Source organism: Pinus tabuliformis, chromosome J, assembly GCF_031772625.1.
Source record: "Pinus tabuliformis cultivar Carrire ecotype Pingquan chromosome J, CPIR1, whole genome shotgun sequence".
NCBI lineage: Eukaryota > Viridiplantae > Streptophyta > Pinopsida > Pinales > Pinaceae > Pinus > Pinus tabuliformis.
Genome location: NC_142295.1, coordinates 271,003,752 through 271,018,512, shown reverse-complemented (window position 1 = coordinate 271,018,512; position 14,761 = coordinate 271,003,752). Strand labels below are relative to the sequence as shown.

General features: G+C 39.1%; 1 protein-coding gene across 1 annotated transcript in view; it reads left to right on the top strand.

The window, feature by feature from the left end:
• The window catches only part of LOC149226817 (uncharacterized), a 46,027-nt gene extending 38,076 nt beyond the window's left edge, over positions 1-7,951 (top strand). Inside the window, exons 6-9 of the mRNA XM_089380304.1 lie at positions 6,921-7,030; positions 7,163-7,221; positions 7,329-7,516; positions 7,607-7,951. Of these exons, the coding sequence (XP_089236430.1) occupies positions 6,921-7,030; positions 7,163-7,221; positions 7,329-7,516; positions 7,607-7,795 (546 nt within the window). The 3' untranslated portion in view covers positions 7,796-7,951. The remainder of the gene's footprint in view (positions 1-6,920; positions 7,031-7,162; positions 7,222-7,328; positions 7,517-7,606) is intronic.
• Positions 7,952-14,761: the final 6,810 nt, after the last annotated feature.

Genomic DNA, 14,761 nt, shown 5'->3' with positions numbered 1-14,761 from the left:
TCAGTAACTGTGTTGCAGTGCAACAGTTAGCAATGACAATGCTATGGGTAGCACAATGCAACATGATGAGAGGGGATGTAGTGCAGATGCAGCAGTGGCAGGGCCATGGGTAGCAACACGAATGCAGAGGGAGTTGTCGTACAGATGCAGCAGTGGCAGGGCCATGGGTAGTAGTACATGATGTAACAGTGCAGAGGATGTTGGGCGGGGAGGCTTAGCATCAGCACAGGGACCGATGTTGGATGATCAGGGTGATACTCTGTGTGGAGTATTACTAGAGCACAATCCTCGCTAAGAGGGAGTGTTGATTTGGGGTAGTATCGGATGTGCTCTAGCCACGACAATTGGTGGAGAGGCTATAGCACATGAGATCTCCAAGACCCAAAAATGGTTTGGGCAGAACCTAACCAGTTTGGGAGATATTAAAATAATTAATATTTTTAATGGAGTTCTTAAGTCTAAACTTAGGAAAAATAAAATATTAATGTGAATTAATATAAAATTGAGTTAAAATGGTCCAAAAGTCATGGATCAAGCCAAATCTAATCTTAGCCGTTGATTAGAGATTTAATCTCGGCTGTTGATGGACCAACGAGAAAAGTATAAGAGGAGGCTTGAGGGTCAGTTGGAGAACACACCGAGTTGATCAAGAATTCGATTTTCTGGGGCAGGGCTTGCTGAGGAAATTGAAGGAGTGATCTGAGTTGCAGCTGAGGGGCATTGAATACAGTAGCAGAGAGGTAGAGATAGTACTGGGAGCATCAATGCAAAAGCTGAGAGAGGGTTGACGCAGAGCCAGCTAGAGGCCACTATGAGGCAGCCAGGAGCTGCGCAGAGCCTGAGGAGGGCTAGCGTGGGAGACACAGAGGCTCCAAAGGTTGACGTAGAGCCTCGTGAGGCTGACGCTAGTTCAGAGAGGCTGACACAGACCCTAAAGGCTGGTGTTGGGAGATTTTGTGGGGCAGATTGGAGCTAGAGCGCTGGATAGGGTGATGTAGTCCCTATTAGGGTGACAGAGAGTAGCAAAAGTGCTGCAGTTTTGCTGTGGGATCATTCCTCCGATGATTTAGCCGGAATATCTGTCTCTGACTGAGAGGTACTACTGCCGAGGGCATTCTCTGTTGGGTGAGCCATTTTTGGCACCCAGATTATATTCTGAAACTGCTTAATAATAAAATCCTCTGATACCTGCACCGGTTTTCCCGCATTGGGTTTTTCCAGGGACATTAGTCCAAAAACAACGGTGTTACTTGGGCTTGTTTTCTTTCAATTGATGATTTTTATGTGTTGATACTATACTTGTATTTATTTTCAGTGTTTACAGGGTAAATAACTTGTTAAGTAACCGAACAAGTAGGAAGAAATAAATTAGATAGTACAGGAAGAATTTCTAACGAATAGACTTAGAAATTCCAACAATGGACAATTCCATATACTTTACGCTGATGCCCTCCAATACTTTCGACTACATTTGTATTCTAGAGAATTAGTTCGTAATTATGAACTACCTGACTATCTCTCATTGATGACGTCCCTTAATGCCAATAAAGTACAATAGTATAACATTATGGGCTTTGTCGATTTTTGGCTAACAACCATCACATTGCTTTACATATGGATATAGCCAGAAAAACTCAGTATTTTCTTTTCTCAATCTTGTTAGAAAAATAGAGCAAATATCTGCAAATAGAATACATATGTAATAAACTAGCATGCAGAAAATAACCAACAAAAAGGAAACATGCATTCGGATAGGAAAACACGGGCAAGGGGAGAAAAACTGAGACAAATTCTATTACGGCAATTCTTCCTGCAGCAGGTACCAAGAACAGAGAAGCCCACAGGGGGCATCTGGTCTCACCCAATCCCATTGAATGTAATGCATCTCTCTTCCTTTTATACACTCTAACCTGCTCTAACAGGTCAAATGCATGCAACAAGTTATACTAATACGTCATCCTTTGCGTTACATTGCAAGAAACTTTCCAGTCATTATAAGAAACTTTCCACATTCTTAAAATATGTAATAGTAGATTTAATGGTATTGCTATTTTCAACACAATATTTCTCAGTGTAGTGGGGTTTCTGTCCTCAGTGGTACAGGGCATATTCATCATGGGTAGGAGCATATCCCCAGATTAGCCCCTATGTCTTCTGGATGCTTATCTAACTAGGGTAATGGGAGAGCCTCAGTGTAGAGCCCTCAACTACCTACCTCTATAGTTTACATGACAACTCCTTTGAGTTCATGCCTTTATCTAGAAGATAGTATCAGATGCATTAGCAACGATTTCATAGTGGTTGATGTTTTCCTTTGACTTGGATGATGGTTAGATAGTTAAAGGTTGCTCAGTTGATTTTCTCCATTCGTTGAAATATCTTTCTCACTCTCTCTCATGCTTTAGGAAATTGATTTTCACTGTATGATTGAGGATTCATTCTGAAATTTTCCATACTCACACACGTTTCTATGTTGTTGTGGTTATTCCATAAAAGGAGATGCCCTAAGCACTACCCCATTTGCCTATTGACACTAGATGTACTCTCGACTCTCGAGTCCCATTGACCTATATTTGGTCACTAGTGGATATTGATATGATTTCATTCTTTCTGGAGGAAACTTCAAAGATGCATAACATTGGGATTTTGGGCCAGAGTTTCTCGATAGTGTACACCAAGAAGTATATTTGAATTGGGAAACCCGCATATTCTGAGCATCGCTGCCCTATGTTTCGATACTAGAATCTGGATAAAAGAAATGATGGCAGAAATTTATAGAAGCTTTATATTCACCAAAATGGTTGAAACTGCCCTCAAATTTCAAAGCTTTGAATTACATTAATGATGAAAGAATATAACCTTCCTATCTAGTCAATCTCTTGCTTTTAGTATGTTAGGTAAATTTTGTAGATTGTTTATTTCTTCTCTTACTTTGAATTAGATGCGTTACAACAAAATCTAAAGGGCCTAGTGCAAAGTGTCACTAGGAAGATGCAGACCTCGTGGCAAGAAGGGATTGGCCACCATTGTCATCTCAACAGCCTTTCTCCAGCTATTTTGTGGCAAATAAACCACAAGGGAGGCTTCCCTATATATAGATCACCTAAAGGATATGTAACAAGAAGGGTTTAAGGTGATGAGTAGGTCTAATAATTGAGATAGGGTATTGGTACAACCAAGAGGGCTAAGGTATTCTTTGCCAAAATTCAAGCACTTTATCTTTAGATCACTTAAATAAATTAGAGCGCTGTTATAAGTTAGGGTTTGATAGATTTTCAATGATGTGGCATGCAATGTCAGATACCAATTAGAAGACATAACCTTACAATGATAAGTCAATAAAGGAGCATGGCTATCAATTAGATATGCAAGGTTTAGCATTTGCAATTAAGCTTTTATCTCTAAGACATGCATAAAACAACAATATAAATGATGATGTCAGCTCTAGAATTAGGGTTTTACGATGTGATTAATGCTATATTTTTCTTTTTATCAATATTAAATGCAATCCTTACTAAAAGGGCAATAAAACATCAAGTAAAATTACCTTTTAGCAATATTTCAAGGAAACCCTAACCCTAACCATAGATATTTGGAATTTTAGAGAGAAGAGAGAGAAAACAATTATAGAGAAGAGATTGATCACCATCTCCTAGACTAGTGCTTTGATATAATTGGGCACAACCTTGATGAAGAGGGTGAGAGGGAAACAACCTCTTCTTACAAACCCTGGCGGCTTCCTTAGTGGGAGATTTTAAGTTCAAGAGATGCACAATGCAGAGTTCTCTTGAGGGATTCAAGGAAAACAATTTTGCATAGCATAACGAATCAAGATTTCAAGTTAGATATTGCAATTTCAACATGGCACACATAGAAACCATAATTCATATAAGATAGAAATGACACAAAATTCAAAAGATAAACAATAAAGTTATAAGCTTTCCATAATAATATCTTCAATCAATCCCAAAGAAATCTCCTCATGCAAAATTCCTCCTCGAAGACAAACTTGTACCATGAAACTACATTGTGGCCAAGTGGAAGAGAAAAGAGCTAACTGCGCACTTCTAGAGAAGTGTGATGATGAAATGAAAAGTGATTCCCCTCTATTTATAGCAGGGTAAGCACATCACTTTTTCATGATTTTCGTAAGCAAATCCCCTAAACAAGTTTACTTGAGTGTTCAACTAGGTTAAAGGTCACAAGCTGACCTTGAAATAGCTTTAAAACATAGCAAAATGCCAAAAATAACCCACACGTGTGGGAAAAAATGGTCTCCACCATGATGTCATCCTCCAAAATAGACAATATTGCATCAAGGAATTGAGGCAATGGTCCAAGAGTGTTCCTTTCTCCAAGGAACCCCTAAAGTACATGTGTACATCTCCAAAAGGTGCCTCCCCCACTATGATGTCATCCAAAAGAAGCCCTATGTCACCCTTTTCATGCATGTGGGAGTTATGTGGCACTTCTTAGGGTAAGCATTGTCATCAAAGAGGGATGTGCTAGCCCTCCTAAGTCATTTATGTGATAACCATCCTCATCTAGGCTTCGAAACAAAGTATCGTCCATCAAATAGGGTCAAGGCTAGCTCAGGGCATCTTGGGTCCATCTGGGCACATCATTAAATTGTCTGATTCCCAAGATTTCAAGTTCAATGTTTAAGCATCTAGAGGCTCATCAAGAGGTGTAGTAGCATGTGGAAGCCGCTAAAGGCCCAATGCTTATCTATGAAGGCCCATTGTTGGGGCCACAAAGTCAGGTTTGCTCTTAGAATAGGGCAAACTAGCTACTGGGAGGTGCTGAAGAAGAATCAAGCTATCCCTCAAGGGATATTTGCTGCATATATCATAGCACCTGAACAAAACCTCGGTAGATCATGTGAGATCATCTTCTTTAGGGACATGAAGCCATTAAAGCATCATAATGGGCCATATTTAATGCTAGGAGCAAATAAATACTTCACACAAAACTCACCTTCAAATGTCTAAATAGATTAGGACTTGTAAACAAGTTATCTGGCCTATGTTGGGGATGATTAAGTAAACAACCCTATTAGGTGTTTCCAATGCCAAAGGGGGATGACATGTCCGAAGTTGACCCATCAATCCATAGGTGTGTGTTGTTTGGTGGTCATGGAGTGGGAGAGACTTCAAGGAAAATGCACAACCATGAGACCGACTAATGGGGTCCAACATGCAAAGTGTAATGATGTAAGGAGGGAGCAATTGTGGTGGCATGAGTTACCCCTTTCCTCGACCCGCGTTTCCACCCATTTGATGCACCTTTTACTTTAATGATTTATCTTTATTTGGTGCATAGCATAGGAGCCCAAGTTTGCTTTATGCTTTTCCAATACTCTTGTCAGATGTAGCAGTTTCTTGCTCATCAAGGTTGAGGCATTCAATAGTTTCTTTATTTTAGGTGAAGTATTGGATGCTAGAGAAACTAGGTGATGGCTAATGAAAGGGGTAGAGCTCATGCTAGGCTTTTGCCCACAGGGTAAATATGTCCCAATCATCTTTGCATTTGACATTTTCCGTCATTGTGGCTTTATATGCTTTTAATGTTCTTTTAGCCACATCAACCTTTGGGGCCAAGTTTTCGGGCCCTAACTAAAGGATGTGGATATAGGGTGCCAAATCCCAATGACCAATGACAACCAACATAAAGAATGGAGATGGATAATTAAGAGAGATGTAAAGTGGTATGGATTACCTTGGACATGCTATATCATTTAGTGCCTCTCAAATAGTGCCCTTACTAAACCTTAAGGCCTTATAGGAGGTCCCACTGGACTAGAGTCAAAGATTAATCTCCTAGGTTAACTGTGGAATAAGGATACAATTGAGATTGGTCAATCATCCAATTTGCCCCGTGATCCATATTAATATGCCCGTAACATTAAATGAAGGAACGTGATTGCTAGAATGGTTAGAGTGCCTGTTGAGAGATAACCCACCTTCCTTGAAGAAGAATGCTAGATGGGAGAGAGATCTGACTAGAGCAATGGGTGGAGAACTCTGTCATAATGCTATCTGCTTTTTGTTTGGCTCATAAATGAGGGGAAAAATTATCTCCTATGGGTTACCCACCAACATAATGAAAGTTGTGATACCTTTTGTTTGTGGCAAATCTTTCATGACATTGAACTTTGCACAAAATATTGTTTATGATTACAAACTAAAGACTTTTCAATGTTTTCTCATACACAGAAATTATAGAAGTCATTAATATGGAACATAGTAATAGGACTACATGAGTCCACCTGATCTGTGGGCAATCTGGGTTGGTTTGACCTGGATCCAGTGGGTCTGATTCTAGCCAGGGTTGACTTGATTGAACTTGCCAAAATCTTTTAAACCTTTCTGACTCCAAGCGAAAACTGTTTGGTGAAACTAAACTGTCAAACCAAAAAAGCTGCCAAGTCAAACTAATCTCACAGGTATAACCTAAAAATTTATATTTATTATTTTGAAAATCTCTATTTTTGTATTTTTCATGGTGCCAAGTCTTTGCTGGGTTGATTCATGAATCTTTGCCAAGTCTGGAGTCATGTTCGACTATCTGGTCAAAATAAGTCTCATCCTGAGTCAAGCCTGGTGACTTTGGTATGGAATAGAAAACATTTTAATAGCAAAAATTCTAAAATATTTGTCTTCACAATTCACAAATATTATCTATTGACATGCATATATTAATGTCATGAAACTGATTCTGAGCATTGGTGCACATTATATAGATAATAGGATATTAGTTACTCAGAATTTAATGCCCAGGATCAGTGCATCTTGTTCATATAAATTAGATCTTGATGCATTTACTTATACTGTTGTCTAGTTTTGAGGTCTTCTTTTGGTTGATTCTTTGTGTTAATTCAGTCTTGAGCTGATTTTCTTCTGTAACAATTGAAAGCATAGATTATTGAGAACCTGGGAGGTACTGTTTCTTGTAATGGGAATATCTGCACACATATTGTCACGGGGCAAGTGAGGAGGACGCTAAATTTTTGTGCTGCACTTTGTGCTGGGTAAGATCTTATTTCCGAGGGGATTCTTAAAATCTATTGTGCATCTCATCATGAGCATTTGTTTTCTTAAAGACAAAAAGTTTATTACCCAATAAAAAAACTTTATATTTCTAATATGCTTTCTCTGTCCAGTGCTTGGGTAGTCTCACCAGAGTGGCTGAAAGCAAGCTTCAGGGAAAGTAAATTTGTAGGTAAGCTGCAGGATTCATTCTACTATTGCATATTGTATATGAAGTTGAAAGAATAACCTTGCAAGTTGCACCCTCCGGAATCTTATGTCGTGCTTAATCATGTTTAGGTGAAATGCCATATGTCTTGAAGGATAAAGATTTCGAGTCAAAATATGGAGTAAAAGTGGAAGATGTTGTTCTTAAAGCATCTGCTAATCCCCGTGTGTTACTCAATGATTTTCATGTGTATCTTACACCACATGTTCAGCCACAAGTGGAGGATCTTTCAGCCATTATCATGGCTGCAGGTGGCAAGGTAAGTATTTTTCTCACTATAATTTTTTCCATAATACTGTGCATCAATTGCTGCTGACTTGAAACATGCTTGTGGATGTGGTTTATGCAGGCTGTGCTAAGCCTAGAAGAAGTGCAAAACCCTTCACATGCTTTTGCTTTAACATGTGAGGAGGATATGTCAGAAGCTCTGGCAGCAGCAATAACGGGGATGCCAACTTATACCAGTGATTGGTTTATGTGCTGCATTATGAGACAAGAACTTGACTTCACAGCTCCGCAGTTCACGGAATCCTTGTAACAGAATGAGTTCCTTCCTTCACATGCTATTAAATGTAATTTTTGTAAAATATGAATAATCTTGCTTTCTATACTGTAATGCATTTGAGAGTGTATTTTAACTTGTTATTATGTTCTTGGAGTTTCTTTCCCATTTATATTACTAAATCAATCTTTTTCTTTTGTGGCATTTTAATTTTTATAATTTCTTGTACAATCACATTTATACTCGTCTTATTAGTTTGAAGGGTTAAATCATGAACAAATCTTATGAGTTAGGATTCTTCCATTTCCTTCTTTTTTTCTTGTATACCAGAATAAATTCTTCATCGCTGGCAGAAATCCATGAACAACATGGGAATATTTGGGTCAAGAAAATGGGAAAGTGCTATACAAGAGATGTTACTATACAACTTGAAGAAGAAATTTTAACCAATCTATTGTTTTTAAGGAAAGGGCCTCATTCATTGCCTATTCTTTTTTGAAACAACCACCAATGGCTAATAAACTTGCATGCCAACCTCCTAACCCATACAGATCAGTTTATGAACATAAACTGGATATGTGGTGAATGCGACCTTACAATTAGTAAACATAGTACTAGCTGAGAAGTGTTTGACAAACTTTAGACTTTGTCAATGAAAAGCACTATAATCTGAAGATAAATCTTAGTCTAATTAAACATGAGAATATTTATATAGTTTTCTGTAGTTTAATTGGCCCAAGTATTGGTGTCTGTGTTGTCTCACAGGATAACAAAACCAATATGGGTCAACCTGTAATATTCCTGTCTAGTCCACTCAATTCATTCATTTGTATTGTGCTACTAGACACACATAATTCAACCATTTTTCTAGTGTTCGCTGGTCTCTTATTTTGTGGTTAAACTTAACCTGTTGTGTGGTATTACAAGACTTATCAAAGTCATCCATTTGATCTTTTTTATTGGAAAATGCAGTTCCCTTGAAATTCAACTTCAAACTCTCGTAAGATGTGAAATTTCTTTGCCATTACATGGAATTTATGTTGTAATGGATCTACATATAACATTGCAAACCAAATTAGTGTTCCATCGCCTATGGGGTGTTAGTTCACTAGTGAGGTTGATGGAATGTTGAGCTGTCTTGAAGGTTCCATTGTTATTATGGTCTGCCCTATCCACATGGGTTGACTTGGTATCTATGCCAAAAGGATGTCATATTAAAAACTTAACTTCTAATGAATCTCAGACCGATGCAAGACACCAATGCTTGAGAATGATGCCCTGCATGCGTGAAATTCCTCCATTCATAGGTCACCAATGGCTGTTCTTTATAACCCATTGCATACATAAGGATGTATACATGGTCATAAGAGATATCTTCATATTTAGCCTGAAGCCTTGTGGTACTGATAGGATACTGGATGCCGTTGAATTCAAGCAAATTTAAAATTTTAAAATGACAATTAACAAGCAACATCAATGAGAAAAAATCGTCTCTGGAAGTACTAACTTATATGAGTAATGTTGTAAATGATAGCATTGTAGGAATTTAATTTTTCCCAACTATGATGGTTTTGCTGAAAAAATTTTCTCGACTGATTTTAAGCTCTTTTATAATAGCCACATACAAACTCAACACAGATTTTTTTGCTTCCAAATGGTTCTAAACGGAATGAATCGATTGGTAATTTTGGACAGTGACAATCTCAAATAGTTTTCGAATATTTTGATGGAGAGTTGGAAGTTTTTCAATCCTTTGGTTACAAAGAATGCTTTAACTAAATAAGTTATTGCTATGGGAGCCTAATTTGATATTAGGAGGATCCTCATATTTTTATTATGTTTGGGAGCTCCCGCTTCTGTGGGAAACCAACCACTGGAATTCCATGTTTCACTTAGGCAAAATGGCTAAATACATTCATTTGGAGTTTTATATAAGATATTATATTATAATAGGTTTGTTTGTGTTGACGCTGTTGGACCTGACAACATTCAGGGGATCTCTCCGATATGAAGTCCCAACTAGACCTCACACCGTTTGGTGTAGGAGTCCTATCCGGTACGATGGCTCGGTTTCCATTATCTTAAAGATATGCCTTAGCTTTTGCTTGTCAGCACATGAGAGGTTTACTTTTTCTTCAAACAACGAGGTTCGTGTGCTTGGTGAGTGCTTAGTGTCGCTTGTGTCAAGGTTTTTTTACTGCGGAGGAAGAGAGGGTAAGAGTGAGTCTCAAGTCGAAAGGGAATAGTCCCAACTCTGTTAGAGACAAACAACACAACAGGACATGCGCAGCTTCCGACGGAGTAGTCCACACGGATGCCGCAGTCACAAACACGAAGTGAACAAATAGCACATACAACACCTAGTGGAATAGTCCACACGAGTGCGACGATGCTAACAACTAATACAACACATTTCCAAAAGCATATGTACTAGAACAACCGAAATAGTTCAACTATCTTAATACAAGTTAAAGAAACATGCATTACAAATGTCCAAATAACAGTCTTACAAACGAATACGATACATGTGTGAAAATGTGCTGGCCTGTTAACATGCTTTTCAATGAAGCGAAAGTTCCAAGACACATCCGTACACCATTACATCACTAAACTCCATAACAGGGCGTTGGAGCCACTGCTCGCTCCTCAAAGAAAAGACTACAAACTCTCAGGGCTATGTAGGAGGAGCCAAGGTGAAAAGTCCTTTGCATGTACAAATGAGGGGTATATATAGCCAAGGGTGAAACTGACCCTTGTCACTGTTCGACTTTCCTCATAACAGTTTGACTTACATGACTCTTCAACTTTACATGTGGGTCTCTTGGACTTCCACATTACATTACATTGATTACAACAGAATTACCCACCGTAGTGACGTGGTCGAGATGACTCGTGACATGACTCGACACAACAATGCTGGTATGTTCATGCTTATGGTGGTGTCCATGTCGAGCTACATCGCTGCTGAGTGATGAGTGTGCTCTTGGTGTATCATAGCTTCACCTCTGCATGACAAGGTGCGCGAAGTCTTCTATGGTCTCAGTGTTCGCTTGATGTTGCACGTGCATGTATCTCCTTCACTGGTACTTGGCATGCTTCATGTGTTCATCTGTTCGCGAACAAGTCTCCTAGCATGCGCTCCTTGTTCATCCCGTTCGTCGTCGCGCCATGTCTCATCCATGTACTTGTATCTGCAATCACTCATGACAAGACAACATCAAATCCATAAATCTCCTAGTCTACTTTGACGCATCTCGGGTGCAGGTGATCGAGAGGGAGGACAAGGCTCTGAAATTTCGCAGAGCACATTTTAGGTCGGGATGCGGGCTACGAGGCACTGTCAAGGAAAATTGCGCAAAGGTCACTGGGAGGCTGGGATGAGCAGTCCGGAAGAGCAGTGACCATCTGCAGGATCTGGCTCGATTGAAGGGCAAGAATTGCGCAAATTTTCTTGGGAGGTAGTGTAGGCAACATGGAGGACACTGGAAGTGAAAACTACACAGATTCTCCGGGGAGGCTGGCAACGGGCTACTGGAGCTTGCTGGCCAAAATTGCACAGAACTGGGAGGCTGGCTCGCAAGACATCTGTGCGCAGTTTCTGGGCTGAGCGGGGTGTCGGGAAGTTGGAGGACAACCCAAAAAAACTGTGCAGTTTTCAGGAGGAGCAACAGGTCGGCTGACAGGGGAATTGGTTGATAGAACTGCGCAAATTTCGAGGACAATGCAGTGACAGGTACTGGGAGCCTGTCCTTCATGTCTGCGCAATTTCTTCAGTCAGCGGAGGCGAGCATGTTGGCAGCTTCTGCGCAATTTTTTGGAGTGAAGCCCGGGGTGACTACTTGGTCAAACTCTCTGGTTGACCAACGGGAAGCTTGATAGATTTGCTTGCGGGCAGCACAGATTGAGATGGCTTGCTGAGCAACTTTTGCGCTGTTCTAGGTGACAATTGGGTTGATTCCAGGATTGCGCAGTGCAAATTGCCTGGGAGACAACCTCAAGCTTTGCACAATTCTGGGCAACAATACTTGATCACTGAGGGCTGAGACTGTGCAATGCAACTCGACAGAGGTCTGACTGGTGGAGTGTGGTTTGGTCGACAATACTTCGGCAAAATGACTAAGTGTGTGAACAAGTGAACTCGTGCATGCATGACCTTGCGAACACACACTCAACATGACTCGACGACAAGACACCTCGAACCAACAAGACAACATGCTCAGTGTGACTGGCCAACGAGTGCGAGTGGAAGTGCGATACTTGAGATAGATCATTGAACGACCACGACGACACTTGTGCGACATTGCATACAACTTCGTGTGTGAGTGCGACAAATGCTTACTTAGCAAACACAATTTGTACACACAAAGATAGACCTTCAACATAGCCAGAACATGACTGCAAGCATGACATTGTGATCAACATACTAAAAGATGTCCGGTGAACGGTCAAGCGAGGAGGGTGCAAAGACTCGACACGAGCTTATGGGATGAGCCCGAGTGTTTGCAAACATCAAGGGAAAAACCAAGGAAGTCTCCGAAATTGGATGCATGCCAAAATTTTGGAGGGTGTTGCAACTGCTACAACAATTTGGGCTCCCACTTATGTGGGAAATCAACCACTGTAATTGCATGTTTCACTTAGGCAAAATGGTTAAATACATTCATTTGGAGTTTTATATAAGATATTATAGTATAATAGATTTTACTGTAATGGACCATTTAGAAAGAATAAATGAATCAAAGATGAGTAATAATGGGTAAGATATGCTTCAAAGCGAGGGAAAGAAGATATTTTCAAAATTGAAAAACATGCTATATGGGATTTTGGTGTTAGTTTTTCACACAAATAGATAAACAAATGTTGAGTGTTGTTTAAGTGATTATTATTTCAATTTTAGATTAAATTAATCATTCAGATGAGTTAATAATAGTCATCAACTCATATGAAAATGGATGCTAGAGGCCAATATGATTATATAAAATAGAATATTGTTAATTTAGGATGTGTATTTTTATCAATCAATTGAAATGGTTGATGTGAGGTCTAAACATGCCACAATTTTGCTCGGAAAATAATAGGATTTTGGCATGATTTTGAAAAAATATGGGGGAAATTTTTGAAAATCCAGGTTACAACTGTGAAGCTTCAAGATTTTGCGGTGCCCCAGGGTTCTTGATGATGTTGAATATATTTCTGCCATCGAAAAATGATTTAAACACTCCCACAATTATATTTTTTCACCAAATTCCAGTGAGAAATTCACAGTTCGGGTTAATTTGTGGCCTTGTTAGACAACACCAATGGTTGATAGGATGGTACAATTTCATGAAAGGAAATTACATACTAAAATAAAGAAATATAGTGAAGTGCAAATAGGTTCTAATTGCACAACCATATTCAAAAGAGCCACTAATATGGCAAAAATATTTGAAAAATGATCTCTCGCAAAATTGTAACACCGTAATTAATCATTGATTCATTTTTATAGATGTCGGTATTTATCCATCATTCCAGTTAGATGATATCATATTTAGCAATGTAATATCATATATACACTTCTGAGGGATATCTTAATTGGTTTGACTATATTACTAAAAGCGCTACACTGATGCCAAATTGCAAGACCTATATAGTATATGCATTCATTTGAAGTTTTATTAAGAACTAACTAGGTAATGCAATATAAGATATTTATCTTATATTATGATAGACTTGATGAAATGTGTCAGTTAAAGAGAATAAGTGAATCAAAGATGAGTAATAGTAGGTCAAACATGCTTCAGAGTGAGGAAAAGAAGATATTTTCAAAATTAAAGAACATATTATATGGAATTTTTCTATTAGCTTTTCACACAAACAAATTAACAAATGTTGAGTGTTGTTTAAGTGACTATTATGTCATATTATGTCAATTTAGATTGAATTAATAACTTGTTGGAAATATTGAGAGGTGGGGCAGGGATGAATCAGTGTTTCTTTTTCTGACTATTGTTTTATCAGTTAAAACATTTATATTCAGAACACAAGATGAACAACAAGAATAAATGCTTTTATTAATATAATCTTTGCAGTAAAATAGATACAATATATAAGTGGTTGCAATCAGTTGCCATGCACCAACTTGGACTTTTGTGAGGTTCCATCCTCCAGAGCTCCAACTCTATTTTGCCAAGGCACCAATCTTGGACTTAGGAGCACCAACTCCTAAGGACTTCAATCCTTCCAGTTCCTAAGACACTAGTTTCAAGGACACCTATCCTTCCTACTTCTGAGGCACCAATCCCAAGGACTCCAATCCTTCTTACTTTTGAGGCATCAGCCCCAAGGACTCCAATCCTTCTTACTTCTGAGGCATCGGCCCTAAGGGTTCCAACCCAATCTTGTCAAGGCATGTTTGATCGTAATGTTCTGCTCTCAAAACTCTTATTTACTGAGTTCTGTCTGTTTATAGCTTCACTATAGTCTCCATGCTATAGCATCAATGTCAACCAGTCTTCTTATGAAGGAGTCTTTACAACTCTTCATACTGCTCACATAGAGTCTCCAATAGCCTTCATGACCTCTAATAATGTCTCCACACAACTTTAGTATGTCCACTGTTATCTGCACTAGGCTTTGCATAAGAACCAACTTTCTGTTCAAACATATGTTCTTATTGTCATAGTGAATGCTTCAGCATGACTGTTTCTCTGCTGGCTACTTCTCCCCTTCGACTGTCTCCTGTCCTGTTGGTCCTTCGGCCCTTTTCTGTTCTGTTGGACCTTGTCCAGCGACCTCTATTTCCTCCAACTGTTTCAACAACACCACACTCTGTTCTCTGTTTTTCTGTTTTATGCATTTCTCATGTCTCTGTCTATCGGTTTCCTCTTTTCGCAGGCTCTTTGGCTTCCTCCTCGGTCTTTGTAGTTTCCTCTGCATCGCTTGATCCTTTGACTTCCCTCCTTGGTCGCTGTGGCTTCCTCTGTCTCTTCGTGCTTACCAACACTCTTGAGACATGTTGAT